This window comes from Corvus hawaiiensis, chromosome 7 (assembly GCF_020740725.1).
Source record: "Corvus hawaiiensis isolate bCorHaw1 chromosome 7, bCorHaw1.pri.cur, whole genome shotgun sequence".
In the NCBI taxonomy this organism is placed as follows: Eukaryota; Metazoa; Chordata; class Aves; order Passeriformes; family Corvidae; genus Corvus; species Corvus hawaiiensis.
The window spans coordinates 30,675,214-30,702,295 of NC_063219.1; the positions used below are offsets into that span (position 1 = coordinate 30,675,214).

Sequence of the window (27,082 nt, forward strand, 5' to 3'; positions counted from 1 at the left end):
GATCTTAAAGGTCTTTTCCAACTTCGGTGATTCTATGACTCTGTGATTGATAAGATGCGACTAAATGCATACCCTCTGTCTTTGAAACCTGCCCAGTGGCTTTTTGTAGCTCTACCTTCTGATGAGTATCATTTTGGCAAGTTTAAGGGCTGCTTGTCCAGAAAGAGATTCAGACAGCTCATGAGACTTTAATTCCAGTTATCTCTTTATATGTGTCTTTAGCTGGAACAAACTAAAGGAAAGCTGCATTTTCAACCTATTGGTGATCCTTTTGAATTCAACATTACAGTTACAACAGGTTATTAGCACAAAAATGTCAAGCTTCTTACAGCACTAAGTCTTAGGGCTGTAAACATTTATACTAGCATGCTAAAGAGATTTAGGCATAAGGGGCCATGCTGGCATCAGGGAGCAGCTGAAAATATGAGTAGGCTAACATTAGATTAAACAGAGGCAGGCAGTAATTTAATTGGCATTTATACATTGAGAGAAGGAAAAAATAGTAAGTTAAAAAAAGAAATGCGGCTAGGAAGCTTTTGGAAATCAGGGAGGTAATTTGCTTTCCAAAATGATTCACAGCATCTCGTGTTAGCTAATTAACAAAACAGCAGGTTTGTGAATTTAACTGCAGCGGGGTTAGGGCTCTGTGGGCTCGGTTCTCGTCCATGTGTTCGTTGGGATCTGTTCAGCCCCTTCGGTGCTTTTGCTCTGCTCTTTGGCATCGGGGGGAGCCTGGCCTCTTTCAGAGGGCAGAGTTATAAGTGGCTGCACTCTGCGATAGGAGCCAGATGAGGGTGAAAGGGGCAGGTGGAGAAGCAGGGGATTATCCATTGACTGGCATGACTCAGCCATCCATAAAATGATTTTCATTAATGTTTAATGTGTGTCAAAAATGTCAGCATCTGTAGGAGAGGCAGATAAATTATTCAGTCCTGTGAGCGTCTTGCCTTCCCCCTCCCACTGATGTATGTAAAATGTTTGCCCTGGTTTTGTTTGGATTTGGGATGCTGGTGGGGAAGTGATTGCTGTTAGACCCAGAGTGTTTCCTGGCCAGGCCTTTGGAGGAGCTGCTGCCACTGCCGCTTCGCATTTCAGCGCTTGGGCAGAGAGGTCTGGGCAGTCTGAAGTCAGCTGCAAGTGGGTTATGCACAGGCCCTGCTGGTGGGCTGGGGCTGGTTGTAGATTGGTTTGCAGAGACCCTGGGAAACTGCAATAAGCACAGAAGAGTGGGGCGTGACGGGAGGTCCTGCTCCCCAGGTAAGGACTGTGGAAGGCAGCTCTTGGAGTAGCCCACCATCACAGTGTAGCCCCTGAGCATTCCCTGTGCTCCCAACGGGCCTGCCTGAAGTGCCACTGAGATCTGCCTCATATCAGCTGGAGTTCTTTCTGCTGCTCTTCTTGCTGCCTTGGTTTTGCTGGGCTTGTCCAGAGATACATCACCCAGAGACCTGAAACTGCCCTGTTTGGATGAACTGTGTCCAGCTCAGGGGTGGGAGCAGCCTCTGCGATCTCACCAGGGCTTTGGCTGCTCTCCCATGTACCCCTCTGCAGGGACAGTTTCTTTCTCTTGCCTGCCCTGTCTTGCTTTATCCCTAACCAGGGAACTGATGCACAGGAAGGGAAACTCCCTTTTGAATTGCAGATTTAGGTTTTCTTTCATTCCTCTTTTTTTTTTTCTTTTCTTTTTTTTTTTAAATCAGCTTCCCAGGATGACACAATAGCTGCAAGCTCAAATCATAAGCCCTGGCAGAAAGAAAGGGACCAAAGGAGATGAGTGAAGGCAGAAATGTATCTGGTCAGAAGGGATTTGAGGTGACGTGTGACAGGGGAAATGTAAGCCTAATTAATTGTGGGGTGCTGGTTTGTGAATGTTGTATGAACCACAGTCAAAAATGACTAATTTAAAACCCACTCTGAAACTCATATTAGACTCAACCATCCTTCCTGGACAGGGTTTTTTCTGAAGGCAATGGGAACTATGTCAGTCTGTTTGGGGTATGTCGAACTCTGTCAGAAAAACTAAAAAGAGAAAAGGTAGAGTGTTTTTAAACGTGGGGGGAAATGCAATTGCCTTGTTGTTTAGGATGTTTTTTTTCTTTTTTGAGACAGTCACAGGCTTTGGGACAAGGATCTCAATTGGCCTCTAATTAAAGTTGCTTTCTTAGTGTCTGGCATGAAATCCCCCTGAGAGGCAGATGTTTGCAAAGCACACTTGGGGCACTGGCATATGGTTCCTTTGTACGGCTGGCGTTTCAGCAAAGTGCCTCCTCAATGTTGTACATAATTAGATATTTTATTTTATTTTTTTGTCCTGGAGAAGTTACTGGTGGCTGGGGACCTCCAGGATGTGAGTGGGAGGCTTTCTGGGAGACGGATGGGAAACCCTAAGCACGTCACTGCTGTGTGACAGGTGCTGGGAGATGCCTTTTTGCAGCTTTTTGGGAAAAGCCTGTTGACTAAACCAATGCCAGTTAAAGGATATTATTCTAACCTACAGAATTTAATAGAGGATGGGACCCTGGGTACCCAGCCTCTATTGCTTCAAAGAGGGCCTGCATCCTTCCTGCAGGAATCCATCAGCAGTTCTAAACTTTTTATGGGATTATAAAATTCTGAGGAATGTTTCCATAAGAAACCCAATTGTAATTGAGAGGGGAGTGAAATGAAAAGAAAATATTTATGCACACTAGGCCTGGATAGAGACCATGGCTGTGTTTAAAACGTGACTTCAGATTACAAATGGCCCGTAGCTGTTTATTAACACCATAAAAGACTCTTGCATCTGGGTGGTCACTGATGTGTAGAGCAATCTGTAGATGGCAAGAAACTTAACCACTAAAAGCTCAAGGTGCTGAATATACTTATTTCCCTCTAGGGCAGCACATCTATCCCTTGTACACTTAAGAAATAAAACACAGGATTTTGTGTCAGATGATCTAATTTTTCCAGTTCTCCTAACGTCTCCCATTCCTTCCCAGAAAGCCCTTTCTGTGATCACCAGAGCAAGGCTTTCCTACTGTCAGTGCCTCATTTTTGCCTGTCTATAAAAGTGCACTGCAACAGTTCCCTGCCTCAGAGAACTCAGAGAGGTTTTTTCAGACAAAATTAATTCATGTTTGAAAGGTGCTTTTGAGGTCTGTGAACCTGACTGTGCTTTACTAATGTGGGCAGTCATTATTTCCGTTCTGTAGAGAGGAAAACCAAGATCTGGCACAGTTAAAACAGCTTGTTCAGGATCATAAAGCAATTTAGGAGCAGAACCACAAATAGAGCCAAGTCTTTTGATTAGCAGTCAGATGTGCTATCCACAGGGCTACCTATAACGTCTAATTATTTTTCTAAGTGTAAGAACTGAAAGATCTCAGCCTGATTCCAAAGTCCTGATGAAAATGAAAAGGAAATGTGCAAAAGATTGACTCACAGCCATTGCATTCTCTTAGCATCTCTATTAGTGCATGTTTAAAATGAAATGAGTAAAATCCCCCATGGATGGAGTTGAAGCAGAACCTCCTCTGCAGATTGTGTATAAATTCAGTATCCTTCTGATGCTTTGAATTGTTTTGTGCTACTTATGAAAAGCAAAGCCTGGCTGTTGGCTTAGGTGGGATGCACAGGGTGGGATGTTTCGGCTTCAGATGCTGAACACTTCTTATTAGAGGCCACACGTGCACACAAGGCTAATGAATTTGCATGCTTGCTGCAAGCTGCTCTGTCTTTCTTGAGGCCTTGCCTATTCTTTGGCTTGATTTCAAGCTGAGGCTACTGTTTAAATGTGTGGACATTCAAAGGCTGTGCTGGGAGGCTCAGTGCTGCCAAGTACCTCGTGGAAGGAATAACAATCTCCGCAATTAGCAAGGTCCCCCAAACCCCAGCCCTGCCTCTCTCGGTGTTACAGGCAGGAGAGGGAAGACGTCTGCGCTGGCAGGGGCTGTCCCTGTGCAGGGATTCGAGCAAAGAGAAATCAGAGGGACCGACCTGTTGGTGTAGAGGGGGAGAAAAGTAGCTGCTTTTGCTGCTTACACTGGCAAAACTTGGAAGTGGAGGGTAGCCTGTGGCACTGCCACCTGATAGCTGTGACCAGAAGGATATTTCAGAAAGCAGGAGTGGTGTGTAATTAATAAAAAGAAGGACAGAATAAAGAAGCACAGAGAAAATAATATTACTCTTGGACTGAGCCTAACTATTACATATAAATCCAACATTCATGTTTTAATTTTAGAATAAATGCAGCAATGTAATGCATGTGACTTTGTCTCAGCTGGGATAAGGAGTGTGGCATGTGGTGCAGTGGGATTAGTCTTTTGTGCAGACTATCTGTTTGGTGTCCATGGTTCTTGCAACTTTTGGAGCTCTAGCATGGATCTATGTGCCAGTCTGTACACTGGATCTGGTGGCTGGAGAAAGCAAACACAGGAGCACAGAGGGGCACAGCACCGCCATCCTTGCCCCAGTGCTAATCCAACCTGCCTTTCAGCCTGTCCCTGCCACACTCCAGCCTGCAGTCCTAAATGCTTCCCCTGAGACCAGGTATTACCTTATATTGGTTATTATGGAGAAGCATATAACTCTGGGTTAGTCTTCAGTAATAGCTGGTGATTATATTTACAGCTTGATTTTGTGGTTTTTTCTCTCTGGTGCTGTCTTTAGATTCAATTCAATTGAATCCTTCCTTCCTCTGTGAAATCTAAGCCTGCTCTTCTGCTGCCTGCAGTGGAGAAGGATGATAGGAGAGCCTTGCAGGCTCCTGGGGAGCTCAGGGCACCAAAATGATCTTTCTTTGCATCAGGGATCAGGCTGTTGTCCACAGAGGAGCGATCGGCAGATGCAGAGTGTCCAGCCTCATTTATCTTGGCCAGATGGTGCTAAAATACTAGTCCAGAGCACATGTTGCTTCTATTCAACCAAATGCTTGTGCCATGCTGTGGCCTCTCTGCCTTGAACCAATGAGCCTCGGCCAGCAAAATCCCAGCGGCAAAGGCCCCAGCAGCCCCTGGCTAAGCCCCTCTGCATGGCTTGTGGAAAATCAGAGAAATCAAACTGGGAAGGCTCACAGCCCTGCAGGGACAGACAATAGCCTGCAGGAAGGGGAGGAAGGGGTTAAAGAGGGTTTAGCACACACAAAAAGTAAATATTTGAGGCATAAATGCAGAAGGAAAGAATAATGGACAGAGAAGGGCAGGAGGAGGAAGCCAGAAGTGTAAAGAGAAGAAAAAGGAAGATTATATTCTGCTGGAAAACAAAGGGATGTTTGTATGAGAAAAGCGTTGGGGAAATGAGGGTTCAGCTCTGCACAAACTTTCTGTCTGACACTGGTCAAGTCAATCTCTCTGTGTCTCCGTTTGCAAAGGCTACAATGGGAATACTAAAGTCTCCTTTGTTCTGCCTCTCTCTGCTCACATCAGACATTCCTTCTGTGTGTTGTAGAAAGCCAAGACGCTACAGTACTGCAAAGACAAATAAATTACACTGAGACTTTGAGGGGAGAAAAATAAAAAGGTGGGAAGGCAGATAGGCTATGATAAACCTGGGAGATAAATGCCCCAAAAACTGGGGTATGGGAGTGGGAGTATAGAAGTACAGGAGAGGCCTTTACTGGGGGAAGAAGAAATATGGACCAGATTAATCCTACTGTTGCATCCTGGACTCCAGTGGAGTTCTTCGAGGGATGGGTTTAGCCCAAGGAGTTCAGTTTTGTTTGGTTAAAGAAATTTTATGCCAAAGTTTTAAAATAGTGAAATCTGTTCTGAGAACTATGAGAATGTGGGCTGCCTTTCTTGAAACGTTGCATGGGACTTGGGATGAACAACTCTTGCTGAAGGCATCAGGAGCCAAGTGATTAAGCCCCATGCAGTGCTCTGACAGGAGGCCTTCTTCTTGCCTACGCATACTTTTTTTAAGTATAGAAAGTATTTCCATATTTCCAGCAGCTGATCTTTATTTGAAGCCAAGAGCTGCATTTTTCAGATTAGAACTGAGGCTTTTCTAGGAAAAGCCACTCTGGAGCAGACCATTGCTCTATCTAGCCCAAGACGGTGTCTCCAACAGAGATCCTGCACTCTGCTTAGAGAAAGAAATACTAAAGCTCACAGGGCTCTCTCTGAGGATAATTTATTTTTCACTCCAAGAGTTACAGCTTGGCTTTCACTTCAAAGTCTGTAGGCTTACATTCTTTCCAAAACTCTTGCTTATTTTATTAATCTTTATGGTTCTCTGGAGATGTTTGTTGTTTGCAGATCTCCAACCTGTTCAGGAAGCCCCTTGAGGTGCTGACCTCCATGTCCTTCAGCAGTGAGCTCTCCAGGCCAATTGGGGCATTTGTGCAGGGGAAAAACAAATTTCTCAATTTCAGAATTGCTGCGTTTACCATGGAAGCATGCCTTAAGCTTCTCAGCTCACCCATCTGGCTTCTCATTACAGCATCTCATCTAAAACTGTGAGCTTCTTCTGCCACCCAGGGAATCCCTTATAGGAGATGTTCTGTGCACACGTGATGCTGCTCTGCCCTGAAACGTAAATCAGCCATGCTGAGGATCCACTCTTAATTCTTCAGTCCTTCCAAGTTTACAAGAGCACATACTGTCGGCTGCTCAGGCTGACATGGTGTGCATTCTTGTTGGGTCACTGGAGTAATAAAAATTTGTGGCCAGTCATAGTGTCCCTGCTCTGTGAGTAGCACACTAAGCCAGGATGTGATGAAGGTGTGAGGGGCTGCAGGGTGACAGGGTCACAGCACTGTGCTCTCTGTGCCTCTCTTTTGGTAAAGGGGTGATTGAAGTGCTCGAGTACCTTGGCAGACCATGCAGGTAGAAAGTGAGAGGGGCTTTGTTGTGTAGTCCCATGTTTATGAGGATGGTGAACCAGCAAACCAATGCATGGACAATGGGCAGGATGGCTCAGTGTTCAGCCTGCCCTTCCTTCGTCCCTTTGTCCTTCTCTGTCCATCTGCTGCAGAGAGGAGCAGTAGAGAGGTGTAGGGCAGACTACAAAGCACAGCCTTTGTGTGCGCGGGGCTCTCTGGCAAAATGAGATGGTGCTCTGCAGACATGGCCTTGGATCCAGCACACAAACAAACAAAACAAATGTATTAGAAACAGCTGGGGAACAGGATGAAAATGAGCATCATTAGGGATATGCTTATAATAACTTACAAGCTGGGGAATGCAACATTGCTCTGCTGGGCCCTTCTGGAGACAGATTTGCTGTTGCTTTTGGAGTCTTTGTTACAGCCATTGGTTTTCCCATTTATGCATACCTTGCCCCAGCTCTTGCTGGCAACCTGACAGCATGCTCTGAGATGTAGCCTCCAATGAAAGGATTTTGTCAGGAACTGGAGCAACCTCTGGAAGCACTGGCCATGGCCTCATCTGTGGGTCATGAGCTGCTACTTGGTTGAACACCGTGCATTGCTTTAGGTGCTGATCTGCCTTCCAGAGTTTCCTTCCTCATCCCAAGGGAAGTTTTGCAGCTCTTGGGACTTCTTGTTTATTCCTTGGTTGTAGGACAGCCTCACAGTTTTCCAATTCATTCATCATTTATTTTAGAGTGTGTTTGACCTGTCCTGGGCAATACTGAGAAAGGGGAAAGTACTTGCTGCAGCACTATCCCCACTCAAGTCTTTTCTCGCCTCTCTTATGCACAGTCAGGACATAGGGGCTGTTAGCAAAGAGCCCCTTGCCTGCAGCCTGCCCTGCTACAGCTCAGGAGGTGACCATCTTTTAAAGTCATACATTTCTCTCCCAGTCTCCATGCGTATTTCCTCTGTGAGATGCAGTCCTTCCTTGCAGGAGTGTCTGAAACTGGCCTTCAGCCCTCAGTATAGTGGGTTCTTGCTAAGAAGTCCTTATGGTATGCTTTACATACGCCCACCAGCTTTTTTTAGTAATGCTCACAAAGATTTCAGTTGCATACTGTCTGCTGCACAGTTGGGTGCTTAAGAATTGATTTTGCCATTTTCCTGACAAATTTAACAAATACTGGCTAAGACTCTACTTGCAGTGACACTGCAGATCTTGCAGCTGGATAAATTTTGCCCACTACTCCACTTGAGTGTCTTCAAACCCTCATGATGTGTCTCGCACATTGACTGTTCCTGTTTGCTTCATGGTTGGATGAGATGCTTATATACAGAGCTGCCTAAATTCCAAATGTTGCCTGTGGCTGAGCAGCTCCTACCTTTGATGTGAGAGCTAGCCGCAGCCTGGGATCTGAGAGGTTATTCTTGTCAAGAGGAGAAGTTAATAGCAAAGTCTCATATATTTAACACAGAGTGCACAAAGTCCTGCTTACTTGAACACAGAAAGAGTTCAGCAATCAGGACTCATTTCCCTGGTCCCCAAACATTTTACTGACACAGTGCACTCTTTAGGCATCCCTCGAGACTGTGCTCCAGTGCCTGTTCAAATTGCAGTTACTTTGGTCTTGGCCTTACACTGAATTACCTCAGTCCTTTGACTACTGGTTTTCACTAGCTGTAGGTTTAGCTGGTGAGCTTACACGTCTCCTGGAGACACCTGAGAGCAACTGGGGACAAAGAGAGTTAGCTGTAGCTTTTGGTCACCAGGGAGGGACATATTTACGTGTACAAGACATCCTTGTTGCACAATCTAACTGTGAATGGCAAAAGCCACTAACTCAACCATAATAACACTAACACTTGTAGTTCAGCTGCAGGTGAAAATGGCTGATTTGGTCTTCATCTTGTCTGTTCCAAATGTCTGCATGGATTGGACCACTTTGCCTTTGCAGGCTGCATGTTGGGAGCAATAGATGACAATATAAAAGGGGTGCTTTTATCCCCAATCCCTCTTTCAGACCCAAACAGTCAGGGTATCATCTGCTGTGTTCAGTGAGGAGGGTGTGATGGCCGCAGCAATGCCCTGTTTCTAGCAAGCTGCTTAGTGAGAAGATTTTCTTGCCCTGGCACCATCTCAGAAGAATGGTGGTTGCTGCCTGCCTGCCTGTGAAAGGCAGAAAGGGAAAATACAGGGTTTCAAATGTGTTATATTATTTGGTGAGCTGGAATAGATCTAAGACCATATGGAAGATCACTTGTCATGATGGCTATTCACTACCCAGTGATGGATGACTTATTTTTCAGGGGAACGGCAAAGATGTCCTTCAAACCCACCTTTTGTGGGAATAGCAGTGGCTGGCTTGCTTACTCTGGGGTGATCCCTTACTGCCGGTCTTTTGCAAAGCCAAAAGATACTGCTGGCACCTAAAACTGTGGGCAGCTCTGTTCCCAAGAGAGTAAAATTCTGTGATTTCTTAGGTGAACATTTAGGAGACCTGAAGTAATTTGTCACTTCAGGGAATACAAATGGCCTGCTCAGGTATGCTTAATCAAACAGCATGTATTACCTGAGGATGTGCAGGGGCTCAAACCTCTCCTTACCCAGGGAAAACTTTGGCTGGCTTGTAAGGAGCATGTCCTCCGAGTGTGGTCCCATCTTGAACCATTCCATCTCAGCTGTGCTGTGCACAGCAGAAAGGGGGAAAGGAGAAAATCCCTTTTTAAGCCAGTCCCTGTGCAAATCTGTCTCAAGGGCTGGTGCTAAATGGATGTGTATGTGCTGTAATGTTCCCTGCAATTTTACCTGGGCTATGTTCAGAAGAGTGAAGGGAGAAAGCTCCTGGCTCGCTGTACAAGATGGGCATCTCCCAGGCTTGATAGTATGGTTTGTGAAAAAGGCAGCAAGGATTAAACTGGTTACTTGGTGGGAAATCTGTTAATCTTTCAGAACTTCTGAAGGATAGAGCAATGAGCTGATTCTCTGTATTTAATTTTTTTCCATTAACATATCTCTATTGATGTTGATGCTGTTTGTTCATCAGCCATTTGGGTCTGTTTCTTGGTGCTTTTATGTAATTTATAGCATTTCTCCAGTCTGATTTTTGACAAACATGGCATGTCCATGAAGCTGGGAGCAAGAACCTGCTCTCTTCTAACGTGGCTTTCCTGTTTTTCTCTGTTTTGCAGGTTCTTTTCGAAATGATGGTTTAAAAGCTGCTGATGTCCTTCCTATACTGAAGGAGAAAGTGGCCTTTGTGTCAGGTGAGCATATCTTTCTTTGATCCCTCCAGTCCATGAGCACTGTCTGCCACATCCTGGTCCTTATGATGCTGCAGAATCTCGAGGGACCGGTTTCATGTTTGAACTTGGTAATACTTAAATTAGTTCTTTGCTAAGAAAAGGGCTGTATGTGGACCAGGACTATCCAGTAATACTGAAGGCATTGGAAGCTGGTCCATGTTGATTTTCTTCATATTCTGAAACAGGGGCAAATGAGCAGCACAGGTAGGATGAAAGGCACCTTCTTAGCTCCAGCCCAGATGCGAGCTGTCTCAGCATGCAGGACACTTCAGGGATCCTGCTTTTGGTTCAAGGTCAGTGGATAGCATTAAATTCCTGTATCTAGGAAGCACTCAGACCCATAAATCACTGGTGTTCCATTTACAGTCCCAATCGACTTGCAGTTAAAAGTACCATTGATGCTGCATTTGCATAATAACTCAGATGCTCAAAGTTCTCCTGCCATTCTGTACAAAGATTTACAGCCTTCATTCAGGAGACAAATCTCAAGCATCTGGGGGTGGATCAGGACTAGACAATATGGAAGAGGCTTTGAGAATAGCTTGGATGATAGTGCTTCTGGTGTGAATTACAACTTGTCAGTGAGAGGGGGAAGAGAAAGTCTGAAGCAATCATAATCTTGCATGAAGTCACTCAAATTGGCAGCATAAACCCAGGGTATTTCCAGTGGCAGCATTTCTGATGATTACAAACCATTCAGGCTGCTTGCAATGAGAAAACCTCCATCAAGAACAGCCAGCTCCCCTTGTTTGCAGTCTTTGCTTTTTTGTTTCCTTCATCTCCACAGTAATGCTGACTGCAGAGGGGAGGAGGTTGCAGCAAGGCTGTTAGGTGCCCACACTCTTCCTCCCTGGCTCTCTCCCCAGGTGCTGGAGTTGAGTCCCCAGGCCCATGAGGATGGGGCTCATCACCCTGTTGAGCCATGGAGATGTCATCCAGGGAAGAAAAGCTTTCCCCTTGACTGATAGCTGGTGTGAGATACCTTCCCATATAGGAACAGTTAAATGGCCTGGGGAAACAATTTGAGGATCTATAAATGCTAAACTTTCTCATCAATGACATGAAAATCCAGGAGTTTGAGGGAAGTTTCTGAAACACCAAGTCTTGTCTGAAAACCTAAAACTATCCCAACAGTACTCACATGCAGGAACACTTTATCTCACACTGAAGTCTCATTCTGAATGTCCTGAAATGTTTTACATGATTGGCTTTAACTGCTCCGAAGAGGGGAACATAGTCATAAAAACACAGCGTACCTGCACACTTGTTTGTGACACAAAAGCTGAACCGGGTGCTCTGGGAAAGTGAAGGGGAGGACTTTATGCAGGGACTGTACTGCAATTTAGTTTTTGGCTTCTGCTGTTGCTTTGCATGGAATGACTGCAGGATCATTTGGTAATTCACGGAATATTTAATAATGACAACCTGTCTGGATTGTTTATGTAGCCCCTTCCACTGACGGTGCCTGTGTTCAGCTCTGAGCCAGAGGGTCTCACATCAAATCATCAGCTCATTAGACACTGTCCTGTGCCAAGCCTGCCTTGCAGAGGGGGGTGTTAAATAAGCAGCACCAACACAATCCCCCGGGCTTTCACACCATGATCCACTGCAGGCAGGGTACAGCTTGCTCCATATAGACTCACCAGCCTCCAGACTTGGATCTGCTCAAAATGTGCTGTTCCTGACATAGCTAGAGGTCCTGGGATTTACACCTCCTCTTCATGGTCTCCAAATGCAATGACTACAGGCAGCAGTTGCCTTTGCAGGCAGAGCACTCTGAACTGCTGGTGTTCACTGCAATAGCCCCAGAATCCCCTTCCAGCCCAGAGTGTAAGTACTGCCCAGTGTTCCCCTGGACTGTTGTAATAAAGCAGATTAAGAAAATTATTTTAGCATTTCAGCTGATGGCTCGGTTCTTTTAAATTAAAATGGAATAATTTCCTAGGCTATGTTTTGAGCACAGAAGAGAAAATGTTTGACAAAACAGAAAAATCAAATACCTGGACTTTCCAAGATCAACAAATAAAAATGTTCTGTAGTTAGCACAGCCTCTGAGAGCACATTGTGTTTTAATCAGGCTTCTTTGAGGAACAGGAGAGTTTTATTGAATCTTCTTCAGAGTTTAATACCACAGTTAACTTTAACAATAACAGTACAGTAAAGTTGTCAAGGGGGTTCTCCTTATACCAGCAGAATTTATCAGCACACACAAAAACTCTCAGCTGAACATGTCAGTTACATAGTTTATCGCTTTTCTCATCAGCTGTGGCTCACCAGCTTGTTTGTCTGTGATTCAACAGGAAAATTGCAGGGAACACACAAGACCCTTCAGGCAGGGGCTGCACTTTGCTTTGTGTTGCAGTGGATGCTCCACACCTGGACCCTGCAAAGCAAAAGGGCAGAACAGGCAGGGCAGGGAGAGCAGCTGCCGCCTGCTTCACAGCAGGCACAACAGGACCTGCTTGCACAGCCGTGTCATCTCAGAGGAGCACTCAGGCTTTCACAAGTGCACTTAATTTCAGAGTTGACATACAGCTCTAACTGTCTGGGCACAGATTCATCCAGCCTAAGTGCTGTCTGGGGCTCTGTGCCTGGCACTTCCCCTTGGCTGGCTGAGCCAGCAGCAAGCAGCGGGCGCGGGGCTCTGCATCTGCATCCCTGCACCGCGGGAAAGTTGAGGGGTGGTGGATAACATCAAGATTTTTTCCTGGAACTAGTTCTTGGTTTCTTCCAGTGATCTCATGTATGAGCTAGACTGAACCTGAACAAAGTTCACATGTGTGTCTAAAGAGTACCTGAAAATCCCATTCCATAGCTCCTATGCAGAGCAATGGACTGAGCAGTTGCGGGTGGGGTGCATCCCAGCCATCGCTGTCTGATTGCTTCCATCACTGACCTCCTGGAAGCAGATTAAGCAGGGGGCTGGCAAGGGGGAGGCTTTGGCCACCTGCTTGTTGTCTAAACCCTAATAAAATCTTGGCTTTGCCTGGGTGGTTCAATGTGCTGCTTTCAGCAATGGAATGGCTTTGGGAGCCATTAGGGAGTGAGTTACAAGCCAGAGACTGATTTTTTGTATTCTGAGGAGGAGACGAACACTGAGGAGAGGAAGTAAAACAGGTTGTAGATTATTTTAGGTGCTTTTTTTCAGTGAGAGGTGGTGAAATATTTTGGAAACTGGGCTTATAGTCTTTCTTGGGAAACACAGACATGGTGTAAACTGGGGCATTGTTCAGCTGCTTGATTATATTTATGGGAGATTTTCTATTGATCAGTGCAGTACAGAACAAAGTGGATGAACTTTCAAGAGAGGGAAGGGAATGTGTTATCATGTTCCCTTCCCATGCACAGAACTTTTCATGTACTTAGGCTATAAAAAGCTTGTTAGTTGACTGATGTCATGGGTCTCGCAGAAAGCGTTTCCCAACATCCCACCCAGAGGAGTTTCTCAGGATCCTTCCTGGTACTTCCGCTCCCTGGAGGGCTTGGAAGAGTGGTGGCGCGTGGGCTCCTGCTGTCATCCAGGTACTGTCTGCTCATCTGCCGAGGCAGGAGTACAAAGGAGGAGGCTGGCCAGGTTTCTGAGAGCGTGGTTGAGCACGGAGGAATCAGCAGCAGAGGGTGTAATAAGCTGGTGAGCTACTGCAGCTGTGACAAGCAGAGCTCCCAGCATGTGTCTGCAAAGCAGGAGGTTTTTCTGTGTGCTTTGGGCACCAAAAAGGCACAGGGCAGGGAGAGGTGGATGCAGTAACAGCTCAGCCATCTCCAACCTTTGGTAGCCCACTGTCTCCAACCGCACGTCTCGGGAGCAGTCTCGTTGTTGGCTCATAGTAACGTCTGAACCTGACTGAGAGCCTTAAGGAAAAGCAGAGATTTCCTGAAATGTCTTCCAGAGGAGGATTTTCAAGGTAAATAGTTCTAAAGAAAGGACAGCTTTGCAATTAGGTTCCACCAAATTTAGGCCAGCAGGATGAATCAAAGAGGAAAACTCAGAGAAGACACTGACCTTCCCAAAAACTTGTCCAAGGACACCACAGGTTGCTTAGTGTCAGGGGTACCACATGTAGAGGTGCATGTTTTTACTTTTTCTGCAATGGATGCACTTCACTCTTCAGAGAGAGGGTTGAAATGAGACCCCTCAGTGCCTCTGGGCACTGGAAGAGTTCACATCCTGGTTTCAGGGGGTCTCAGATGCTGATTTGTGGACATTGGAATTTGTATTGGGTTGGGAATAAAATTAACCAAAATATTTAATTTGTGAATGATGTAAACATTTTGTATTTGCACAAAAAGTTTTTATTTAAATTAAAAGTTTCCATTCTCCTCTTCCTCTGGAATGGAGATTTCAAATGAAACATCAACAATTCTTCTATATTTTGTTACAGAAAAATATCTTCCATTTTATACCATTCCCTGATGTAGTTTGAAATCAATGGAGATTTCAAAAAAGGGAAATCTGCTATTAGAAAAGCATGACTATTTCTCCATGCTTGTCTCAAATGAGGAAGAGAAGGAGTGTATGATCAGGGTGTATCTGACCTCTCTTTGTTTCTCCTTATTCTGTACAGCTTCTAGCACTGTGCCCTGTGGTGTGAGTTTGGAGTGTCTGTCTGTACCACCATCAGCAGTGACTGGCATCACCATGTGCTCTTTCCTTCCCTTTTCCAGCAGCAAGAGGGGTGTTTTGTAGTGCAGTAGGTTTTGCAGTGGGGTGTTTTGTGTTAGAAGATTTGGGGTTTATTTTGTTCAGTCTCTCATACATACAGCTATTCCCATACATCTGCAATAGAGGACACAAGATCAACAAACGTTATTTGTAGCTGGGGCATAAGGCAGAGAGCTTTAGTGTCAGTGTTGAAGAGGAAGGTACAAGTGCTCCCCTGACTCCTCAGCAATCCAGCTACTTCCAGAGAAAAAAGCCAAGCTCCTCTGTACTCTCTCTGGAAGTTTTCCTTCCACATAGGAAGGTATTCCCTTCCTTTTAATGAGTCTCACTTGTCTTAGTTATGCCTTGCTGGAATAATAACTTTCTTTTTGGGAAATGAAATTATTTCCCCTGTGGCTTGTTGGCCAGTGTATATTTAAAATTAAAGAAGTACCCCAAAATACTTGCATAAAGCAGTGAAAACTAATTACAAGTCACAACAGGTGGTCTCTTCAAATCCATGCAGTGGCTTTGGGTGATTGAAGAACAAATTTACTTGGTAGGAAACAGGATCCTTCAGTTTCAGATGCTGCACTGGGTGTCCCATCTACAGCCTCTGACCTGCTCTGCCAGGTGATCTTCTGGTGAGAACAATTAGCCTTCGTTTTGGAGTCACTAACCCTAAAAGTAATGTTGTAAGGGTTTGCCATTAGAATTTGATTTGGGCAATTGACTCTGAGACATGGATGCTGCAAAGAGCAGCACTCTGGAGAATCAGGCCCCAGTGATTGCACTGCAGCTGTGTTAATTGGCTTGTTGTGGGAGCTTAAATTTCCATCACTTGCACTAGAATCACCTGATTGATACCAGCTGAGTTGGAGGGTGGTCACACAGCTAATCCTATGTATGACCCTTGCAACTAATTAGTCTGTCTTGAAACTGAAGGAGTTTTAGTATAGAAGTCTGCTTGCAGTAAGTCCAGTAGCAAGCAGACTCTCACAGTGAGAGCTCAGCTATGACAGGGAAAGGAATGTTATTTCAAGACTCTGGATACCAATTCCTTGATACTTTCCTTTCCTAGGAAGTCTGTTAATTAGATTTAGAAATCCAGAGTGTATTGTTTATCACTGTATTGAAGTGCCTGACATCAACTGAGCTCTGTCTGTCTCCTAGTTCTCTTCATTATAATTCATTTTTTCACCATATTTTGGACTGAAATACCTGATGAGGATTATTTCAGCTTCTCTGGAAACTCACTTACAGTCTCAGCAGGGTCTACAACATAAAGATTGATCAGCTTATGATCTACAGGGTCAGATGAAGCGGCGCATTCACTTGAACTGCAGTAGACATCTGAACAGAGGCCAGAGACACTGTGTGCTGCTCCTGCTTCCGTTGCTGGTGTGCTGCAGGGTGTTAGAAAAGGTTCTTGGGAACCTTCACATGCGTGGACATTTGCCTGTCTCTGGTTAATCCTTGTGAATTCATGCTTATGAAGGGAGTGTGAAAGGAAGCAGAGGGTTTAAAACCCTTAAATGTGGATCACTGCAAGCAGGTAAGGATCGTGGTGGAAGGGCTGACAGAACTGGAGAGATGCAGCTTGAAAACAGAGCTTGATAAAATCATTATCTGCTGTATGCAGGAAGCCTGCATTAACGGAAACTGATAATTTCCTGTCCTCAACAGGACTACAAATAGCTGGAATTCCAGTTTATTGTGTATTAACAGGGATGGATGTGCCTCGGGACTTGAGATTGGTAAAGCCTGTACACAGAGTTCATGTCACTTACACTCTGGGGTGGCCAATTTCTTGGCTTACCTGTGGGCATTTGGTGCCACTGTATGCAGAAACATTTGGGCCCACTGGTTAGAGGTGTCATGTTCAGGCAGCTGCCAGAACAGGGATCTTGTCACTGGAGTCTCTTTCCTCTTAGTTGCAGGCTTGACTGAAAAAGTGGTTATCAGAAGGCCACTGACTGTGGTGCTTGCCTGCATGCAGGTTTTCTGAGGTTTCTTTAAGGTTTTCTTTTAATGTGGTATGCATCACGATGCCTTGTGCCATCACTGCAATGTCCCTTGGATGATTTGTGGAGGAAAAAATTATGTGATCCCACTTCTGGGAATAAAACCTGAATTTAGCCATGGGCTCTTATAGGACAGAAGAAAGGGAGATGGGAAGAACTGGCAAGCAAGCCACTGACAGGAAAGGCCATTAGCAAAGGATTTTGTAGGAGAAATGCAAGGCATATATGGCTAAATATTTGTTCTCAGTGTACTTTGTGCCCCGAAGAACATGTGTTTTTCTAACTCTTTTTTTCCAGAGCACTAATAACTAGACCATCTGTTTGCCTCTCTAAATCAGAGCAAAGCTCATGAAAACCCAACTTGAAAAACAGTAAGAAATTATCAGCTGTTTGTTTTAGCATTTAATAACTGTAATTAGCAAACCTAATGACATGTTTGATTATTGCATCCCATTTCTGTGAGTCCAGGGGGAGGCAGGAGATGGGACTTACTGATTAGAGCAACTGAGACTCCTGGCTTCCTTCTACTTTTCATTGTCCTTTAAAACAATGTGCTGAGTAGCTCTCTGAAGACTGCATGTACAATCGATGTGGAGATCATGGCTGACTTGGGGCAAGATTTGTCTCCCTGAGTGGATTAGTAACAAGCAGAGACAGATTCTTAAGCACTGTGAAGCTCTAACACAGTGGATCAAGTCAGAAAACCTCAGTTCTACTCCTGGTTTTTAAGTGATTCACTGTGGGATCTGCGCTGAACTTCTTCCCTTCTCAGTACTTTATTATTCCCCTCAGTAAAAAGATAATAGTAAAGAAAAGCAATGGTATAGACAGAGTCCCTGCACAGCCAATGCCAGAAGATTTTCTTCTCTTTTAGTGCCTATTGCTACTTCTTAGCAGGCTCCATTAGAGGAGATGAGCGTCCTTATGTAGGCATGTTTGATGGTGCCAATACCCCCTTTAGTCTGCCTAGAAAAGCTGAGATTTTGGGTTACAAAGTGCAATGAAAACGCAGCGTATTATCAGTATCTAAGAGAGTAAACCAGTTACTGAACTCTGCAAATCTGATGGAGAATTAAATATACAGGGGTTAGCTCTAGAAGAAATCTGATGTTTCTTTATACAAGCTCTTGATAAAATTGTAAATTATGGAGGGATTCATAAAAATTAGGGATTTCTCAGTAATTTGGATTGCATGGAGTTGAAGGACACAATTGAAGGATTCTAATATATATGATGTATTTGTAATAATTTCACTCTATTGCTCAAACCCTAGAGCTGAACTTCCATCAGAAATGAGAAACATTTGTCTCTAAACTTAGCCTATCTTATAGGTTATTATATTTTACCCAAGTCTTCTTGTTTTTGTGTGTTGTAAGACTAGAAGGAATCAGTCCAGGCACTTATTTTATCCTTCCATCATCCAGAAACCTCCAACTGGGTCATCATGTAACCTTCCCCCTCCAATGAGAATTAACCCATTTTCTCTGGTCTGTCCTGCTAACTTCTGACCCTGTGCCTGAGCCTTATTTATCCTGCTCCCCTGAGGACAGTTTAGATGAACTGTTGAGGGACAATTTTTATCCTGAAGCAAAGACAGGACAGGAATGTTCTGGATCCTATTTTCTTTTCTGTTGCTGAAATCCTTGTGTTGCTGTTACTAAAAGGGTAAAGAATTTTCTGACTTAATGTTTTCAGCCTACCAGAATTTACACAGGTTTCTTACTTATTTATTTTTTAGAGCTCACTTTGGTGGAATGGTAGGTGTTAAAGGGGTGCCTGACTAGAAACACAAGGTTGGGTTTATGAAGCCAAGGTGAATGGGCAGCATCAGTGATTAGTGCTGCTGGGCTGTGGGAAGCTCATGGCCCTTTCCAGGTGTTTCATATCCTGGGAGAGGATTATAAATGTGGGCTTGGATGTCTTCTGATCATAACTCTTGGTGCTTTTCCACGCTGTACCAATATTTAAATAATTGGGAATGGAGGAGAGAGAGAGCCTGAATGAGTAGCGGGTAGCATGTTCTTCTGGGATGCAGTTCAAGTTAAGGTCTCTGCTTCAGCAAATATCTGGAAGCTTTTGAAAGCCTCAGTTACATCTTGATATGATGGGAAATTTTTCAAAACCTTGAAAAGCTTCTTGTGTTGAAAATATATTCCCTTCCAGCTTTAGTTACTGCATTGGTTACTGTATTTGCTATTCTATTAGTTACTGTATTTGCTATTCTATAGGCTGGCTTGCTTTTCTGTTGGACACATATCATGCATGATACAATGGTTTGGCATTGATGTGGTGTGTGAAATAATCTCAACAAAGGGAGAATGTACTTAAAATGAGGAAGCTTTTTTTCATAAAAAGGTCTGAAAATTTAAATGAGTTTATTTCCTTGTAAACTGCATCCTTTCTTACATTATGCCCCCATTTTCATGCTATGTGGCAGAGGTGTGGATCTGCCAAGATGACACTGAATTCCAATGGACCTTCCTCACCTTCATGGTGGAAAGCCAAAGGCAAATAGAAGGCGCAGAGATTTGGGTGGAGATTAGAGAGGACAGTTTTTGTACTCCATATGTACCGCTATCTGCATGAGGGCTCAAAATAAAGATGACATCTGTTGTTTGCCTCTCCATTTGTATCCCTGGACAAATCAGACATGACCTGGTTCCAATGGAGACTTGCACAATGTAGCCCTTCAGGTGTATTGCATCCACTGAAAACCATGGGAATGTGAAGGCTGATGAACAGTGACATGGGGTACCAGTGGCATCTCTGTCTATATAATGAAGTTTGTGTAACAGACTGTCTTGTACAGGCAGCAGTGATGTAGAAGACTCTCTAGACAGGTCTTAGCAATTAAAAATTATCTTTATTTTAAGAAAACTTATATATAGTAACAGGAATGTGCCAATAGCACAGCCTGCAGGTGTCCCAAGTTCTTAATGAGAGAGCGCAGTGTAGATCAGTGCCGGAGATGTTCATGTCCTTGTGTAGCTTTTTCTTCTTGTTGGCCAAGTGAATTAGCTCAGAAAGCATGTGGGTTTCCTTTCTCAGAAGTGATATTTCTGTTAAAGGGATTATACTTTCCATTGAGAAGTGCAAACTCATGTGCATTTTTACAGCTTGTTTGCGAGGTCCTTGCAGTTCCATGCTAGCTTTTTGAGCTGTAGTTTAGCTTAACTTTTTCCTAGATAACAGTGCAAACATGTATCTAACAACACACAATTCCTGGAAAAAATCCTGAGATAATATGTGAAGAAAGAACTAAACATTGAGTGATGCACTATATTTCAGTTTCAATCTTCTTAAACTCTATTTACAGGAGAGAATAAAATAAGGTGCTGTAGAATAGATGGTATAGTTCAGGGTAGAGTCATTCCTTTATGGCTAAGCCTTTAGACAATTTTTGTAAAAGATGAAGGGCCAGACACTGACAGTTTAAAATAAGTTTTTTTTTAAGACAGGAAAGCTACAGGAAACCCCCCTCCAAACAATTACTCTGATTGCCAGCAACAATTTATAGATAGAAAGCTTAGGAGACATGAACTTCTAATCAAAATTTCATTTTAATGAATGATCTGATAGATTAGAACATTGTGCTGCATAAACGTTACTTGGATACATCCCTTCAAAGTGGCAGGACGTGGTAAACTATCTTGGAATGAATGGTGCAACACAGTGAGTAACAGTGAAAAATGCTTTCCCTCTCTTGCTGTTGACCAGTTTAAAACTATCCCCACAGTAGGCTTTCATTAGCATTGCCTGCTTGGAGTGGCAGCTTAGATTTGATGGGATTAGGTGAAAGAAGAAGTGCTAGTAGCAATTTTCCTTGTGTGGGTTTTTTTTTTTTTCTTATATCCCCTGTTTGGAGCTCCAGCAAATGCAAGCTTGTCTTCCTCAATTAGGCAAGTCTGAAAGCTACAACGGGTGTGCAGACTCTTAAATGTGCTGTAATTTATATTTATCAATTTGGTGCACATAGTTTTTTTGACGTGTGCTTCCTGCCTGATTTTCTAACAATCCTTTATTTTCCACAGGTGGCCGTGATAAACGAGGTGGTCCTGTCTTGACCTTCCCAGCCCGCAGCAATCATGACAGAATAAGGCAGGAAGACCTTCGGAAACTTGTGACTTATTTGGCCAGCGTGCCAAGGTAAAGCTAGAAAGAAAACACTTCAAAGCTTAGGGTGGATGGGTGGGTGGGGAACTTGTTCTTGGCAGTTGCTGATTTCCAAGTATTAACATTTAGTACCTTGAGTTCTTGGGGCGGAGGAACAAAAGTGTTCCCTTCCTCCTCCTGTGTGTGCTCTGGTGGTTTTTATGGCACACGTGGTAATGCAGGAGCCCCAGAGCGGGGACAGTGTGAGCAAACCTGGGCTTCAAGCTCCTCACAGCAACGAGGAGCAGCTCTCATTCTCCATGTTTCTACGCAACTGTTTCAGGGGAGTGCAAAGGGGGGAATGCTTAGAGGTCTGCAGTTAAATATAGCAAGCTGGAGAGAGCCTGCTGTCTGTTGTTGCTTTTTAATACCTTGTAGGAGAGATACCTCGGGAGAGCTGGGGTAGGGGACTGTAGTTGCTGGGGAGGAGAGAGTGCCTGTACAAGGAGGCAGATCTTGGTGCCCCAGCACTTTCTAAAGATTTCTCCAGGGTGGGGAAGGAACATGGGTGGACTCAGGAGGAAACTTTCAAAGAAAGCCGTTTCAAATTGTTCTGAATGTAAACCACCACCTTTCCCCGCATTAGTCTCTGTGGCTTTCTTCCAACAAGCAAGTCCCCATCCTTTTCCCAGGGATGCTGGAGGAAAGGTGTGTTGCCAGAGCATATTTATTTTTTCAAGCTTTGGGAGATCATTTATAGGGCTCAGTGCCCAGATAGGTATTTCTGATCCAGCCTTAGAGAGTATGAGATTACATATGCCCTCATCCACCTTCCTTTTCCTGTTTTTAAGCTTGCCAAATATCCTTGCCCAGAAAGTACTGCACCAGCTATTGAGGTGAGTGTTACCCCAGGGCAGGTGAGGGACTGAGAAGGGATGCTCAGGGTTGTAGGAACACATCCTGTGCCACCCAGGAGCTCCTTCTCTTTTAAACCCCCAGAACATGAGTTGTTACACAATTGCATGTTTTGGCAAAGAGTGTGAAGTTAAGACATGACGAGCAGGCGGGTTGGCTGCATCTAGAAGTCAAGAGGTAAGTGTCTTGGAAATGCACTCTGTTCCTTAAACGTGCAATGTGCAGAGGACAAAGGTTGTGTTTGGTATGGTAGAGGGTTAACGGCTGTTTGGATACTTAATCACCTGGCTGCAGAGCAAGTGGCAAATGCAGCTGTGTGTACCAGATCTGCCAGGGCTTGTTTCCTGGAAGTTGTAAGTCCTCTGGTGATGCACTTTTTGCTCTGTTGGACTTTCAGTTGTCAAGGTTTTATTAATAAGCTGAGTCTCCCCACCCCCCTCATTTTATCCTCTAGCCAGCTCCATTTTCAACCATATTGTGAGAGAGATTACAGACATGCTGCAGGGCTGGGGAGCAGTAGGTCACTCCCTGGGAGTGTGTGCCCCAGAGCTTGGTAATTCCCCCCAGCTGCTGCAGTAATGAAACTGGTCCCCTACATCTTACCATTTTTTGCATGGTTGCAGGTATGAAGATATGACATTGCTTTGGGTTGCAAGCAATTGCAGAGCAAAAATTACTTTCTAACATGTCAACCTTTTCTATTAATTGCTCTTCCCTCATGGAGGTGGCAGTAATAGAAAGATACATCTTTTCTGTTCCCCCCTGTCATACAACTGAATCAATTAGCTCAGTCTTTGATGCTGCCTTTGGTTGCCTCACTCTGGATCAGAGCAGCAGTGATTTTTCTCTGATGATACAGAACCTGGGGTCAGAGGTATGTGCTGAAGGAGCCAATATAAGACCTAGCTGCCTGTCTCTCTAGAAACGTTAAAAAAGCATTCTCCTCCTGGTGGTCACTACAAGGCCTTGTTCTGTCCTGGTGTGTGAAGCCTTTGGAGATGTCTCTCTAGTTATACTGGAGAATATCCCTTCCTCTGTGGTACAATCTCCTGTCATGAAAATGTGCCCAGCAGTGAGGGGCTTCCCAAGTATCCTTGCAGATTGGACCTCTGGAGGTATTAACTGGAGTACTCTTTCCTTCTTGGGATATTTGCACGTTGAGAGGTGTGGAGCAGAAAGCAGCAAGGATGATCAGAGGTCTTGAAAAAGTGGCCTGTCAAGGAAGGATTAAAAGTGTAGAGGTTGTTCAGTTGTAGAGAGTGAAAAGGGTCTGTGCAAGTATGTTGTGATGCTGCAAAAGGAGAGAGTTTGTAGGGTGAAGGCAAACAAATGTGTTACACTGAAGCAAGTGAAGATTAGGCTGGATATGAGGAAAAGATTTGTAATGGATTCCCATTAGCACTATAAGTAATCTAATTTTTTTCTTAGATCTTTCTATTGCTGTATAGACAAGCCTCTGGAATTGATATAAATGTTATGGAGAGGGTATGGTAGATCAGGAGGTTATTTCTCCCAGTTCCTCCTAGTCCTGTTTTGTCTGGTGCAACAGCTGTGAACTCACTGCTGTAGGAGGGAAATGTGACCACAAACTTCATGGGCTTAGCGCATGGGATTGTGTAACCTATGTGGTGTAAGGAAACACTGAAAACTCATTTTCCCTAAACGTTTTGTTCACTTTAACAAGGGCAAGCAGCAAGCAGAGCTTTCAAACTTATGTTTTGGAAACAAATACATGGAAGGAACAGTTGGAATTCCTGTCGCTGACTCTCAGTTCATGTTTATTCCAAGATGAGTGCTGTAGTTACTAACTGCATCAGCCATCCACCAAAATAAACAATGTCATTAGCAGAGACTCTGAGCAGGATGTCAGAAGAAACTGCTCTGATGTTGAGTGCTAAAAGGGGAAGAGTTTTTTGTGCTAGCTGAAAAACTAAAAATTCTTTGGGAAAAAGAGCCTGTAATTTATCATATTGACACCAGGATAATAATTCTTTCTTTATTCTCGGTGCATTGGTTTCTGAGTGAGACAGATTGCTCTCCACGTTGATACTATCTGTCACTTAACCCTTTTTTTATATCTTAATGGAGGGGGCAGAGGTGGCGCAGTGCTGGGAGCTTGGAGCAGGTATGAGATTGGTGATGAAATGTGATGACAGATTAGGGTAAGTGAAACCAGGGTCTTGCTAGCAGTTTTCAAAGTTTCTGATTCAGCTTCCTGCAGTTCCTTCTTCAAAACCAGAATAATAATGTGGGCTCTCTGAAAGCAGCTATGTGTGCTTGAGTTAGAGCAGAATAGTGAGGGCTTTCATGCAGCTGGGAGCCACAGTCAGGCAGGTGCCTGCAGGCAGTGGGGTTTCCTGTGTGGCTGAGGATTACTGCCTGGGGGTGAAGATCTAGGAACACAGCTTGTTCCTATCCCAAAATGGTAACTTTTCAGTCCATAGTGCCTGGGGTAATTTAAAGCTCCTGGAAGGTTCAAAAGCCTGATCTTGCAGTTTTGGGGAGGAGGAGGAGGTTGTGAGTGGGTATCCTGACACTATAAAATAATGTGCTCCTGCTTTGGTGCCCTACCTTGGTTCTTTCAGGCATATCACAAGGTCCTTTTCTTTAAACAGTGCCACTGTAATTAGTTACTAAGAAACGAAGATGCTATTCATTAGATATAATGATAATTGCCACAGATGCCAAGTTTCTACTACTCTGCCATTTTCTGCTTGGTTTACATTTGCACTAATGCTTTCTGGGTAGGCGAAGCTGTATTTCTTGTGACTCAGGATAGCTTCTATTTACATGCAAATTTAAATGGATGCAATGTTTAGAAATTTGGAGGGCGTGGCTGAATCTAGGATAACATGTTGTTTATGATCAGTGGAGCTGAGGGAGAATTTTCTGGCCTTGCTGAGGATTTTATATTTTAACACCACTGCAGTGCCATCTATTCCAGTAGACTGAGCTTTGATTTATATGTGTGTAAATGAAACTAGCACCAGGCCAATCTCCTCTGCAAGCCCTTTGGAATTAGGAATTAAGTTATGTGTAGGCTATAGGAGGATAAAAAGGAGACAGAATATTATTAGCCTGAGTTATCTCCTCGAATAGTGAAGCAATACGACGAAGGAAATGTTCTCTGTCAGCTATAGTGAACCTTCCAGCTGAACACATCAATCTGTTCTGGAGCCAAGATAAGCAATCTTCGGTGCTCTCTGCAGAGCGGAAACCCAAGATGCCTCAGGGACCTGTGTTTTTAAAGACATCTACTTTTTATTTGTCCTCTGTTCAAAAAGCTGCTCAAATGTTTCCCTGTTCTGAGGGACATCCAGGGCTCATAACAGCAGCAAAGTGTTTCCAAGGGCCAGCCTTGTGTGTTTGAACAGCTCCTCAGAACTGCCCAAGCTTGATGAGAGGTGCTAGGAACAGTAAAACAACTGAAGTGCCCCTAATAATTAGTTCAGTGACTGGGGCTTTGTAAAATTAGAAGAACAATACAGGGAATGGCAAAATGTAGCAATATTCACCCACTCTTGGATTTATTTTAAGCTCTTCTCCAGTGACCTGTGGTACTGTGTATATTAGCTCCTCTGACCGGGAGTAGTGTGAAACTCATTTTGTTGATTGATAGGAATTAAACCCTAGAGCTCTGCTTTTTGTTATGTGATCTTAGCACAGAAGGAGCTTTTGAGGACTTTTTTTTTTTCCTGGAGGCTATTGTAGATCTACAAAAATAACCATCTATTTAAAAAATAACACCAGGGACTTCATACTAATTTTAGTAACTAAATATCTGGTGCCATCGATAAGATAATTATTCTACCATACACATGTACCAAAATACAGCAGTAAAAAATGTGGTGGAACTAATGAGCCTAATGGAGATTTAGTATTCTGATATAATCTGAAAAATAATTGTAAGGTATTTTGGAGAAAGGGATTCATTGGAAGTAAATAACTGATATGAGTACTGGTGAATTTAAGAGTGTTTTGCCACTCTGTAGCCAGTTCAAATCCAGCCTCTACCATATGTGGTATTGGTGTGTGATGTTTTTATCACTCTGTTAGGGATTGGGGGACTTCTGTTGAAGTAGTGGTGTTCTTACCTTGTCTTATTAAAGGGCTGCTGAGCTCACTGCTCTGTGTTGCTTTCTGTGTCCTCTTACTGACCACCTCATGGCCAAGTTACTTGTTCACTGCTTGTTGGAAATCAGCACTTCAAAAGGGGATCTCTGATTTCCTTCTAGCTGTGTTAATAACCTGTTGAGGCATTTTATTCCTAGATGAGTGGATGTTGGCTATAATTGATGTTGAAATTCTGCAGCAAGTATCTACAGCTGCAACCTTGGAAACTCCCATTTACCAGAAGCTGTTAGAAAATGTGGACTTCCTAGAAGTGCAGAGGGAGTGACAAGAGCTGTCAGAGCCTGGGGAGCAGGAGTTAGGAGAAAAGATTGAAGGTGTTGGGGATGCTTACGTTAGAGAGGGAAAATAAAGTGATGTGGTAAAATGCACTCTGCAAGCCTGAGCTAATATAAACAATTTAGTCTCAGTGCACATGAAAAATGGGGGAAAAAAAAGAAAGTGAAAAAAATCACAGATTGAAAAACTGAAGCAGGTTTCTGTATCCTCCCCATCTTGGAGACCCTGTTAGGAGGTGTGTCAGGAGGTACCCAGGTCTCATCATGCCTGTCTTGCATCAGAGGCATGAAAACAAGTCACTCCAGCTTTTGTGACACTGTTTTGTATAAAGATGTGGGGTTTTTAAACAAATACACAATTTTAATTTCCTTTGTTTGTTTTTAAATGAACACAAACCTGAGGGGGGGGGGGTGATTTGGTCTTGGTTTCCAAATTACTTCCTGCTTTCACTGCCTGTTGCTATTTTTCTGGATAGTGTGAGGTCCAATCTTGCACAGCTTTGGACCTAAAGCAGATACCCTCTATTCCTCTGCCCTCTGTGGGAGCTGAGAGTGCTCTCTGAGTGATTCCAGCCTGGTTACCTGCTGAGCCCTGTTCTACTGTTCAGCTCCATAAGAGTGCAAGTGTTTTCAGACTGGTTTTGTGATAAGCAGCACAAATAGCATGATACAGAGCTTTGCAGTTGGTGTACTGTGAACTGCACAGCTCATGTAGCCTTTTCCCTCTAAAGACTAATAAAAGGCACTGTAAGCTGGGCTCTGCATCTCATTTCTAGCAGTGATCATCGATATGGGTCTAACAGAAGTCTCTCTATTGTGAAATAGAAGCAAATGAGATTAACTTAATGTTAATATTGAAACAAGCTCATGAAGATTTCATTATCTTTCTATTTATTATTCTTGTTTC

The 27,082-nt window shown here is 43.9% G+C and overlaps 1 protein-coding gene across 12 annotated transcripts in view; it reads left to right on the forward strand.

The window, feature by feature from the left end:
- The window catches only part of KALRN (kalirin RhoGEF kinase), a 484,760-nt gene that overhangs the window by 148,010 nt on the left and 309,668 nt on the right, over window positions 1-27,082 (forward strand). For all 12 annotated transcript variants that reach the window (XM_048309150.1, XM_048309144.1, XM_048309140.1 and 9 more), the window contains exons 3-4: window positions 9,980-10,054; window positions 20,791-20,905. In XM_048309150.1, coding sequence (XP_048165107.1) covers window positions 9,980-10,054; window positions 20,791-20,905 — 190 coding nt within the window. The remainder of the gene's footprint in view (window positions 1-9,979; window positions 10,055-20,790; window positions 20,906-27,082) is intronic.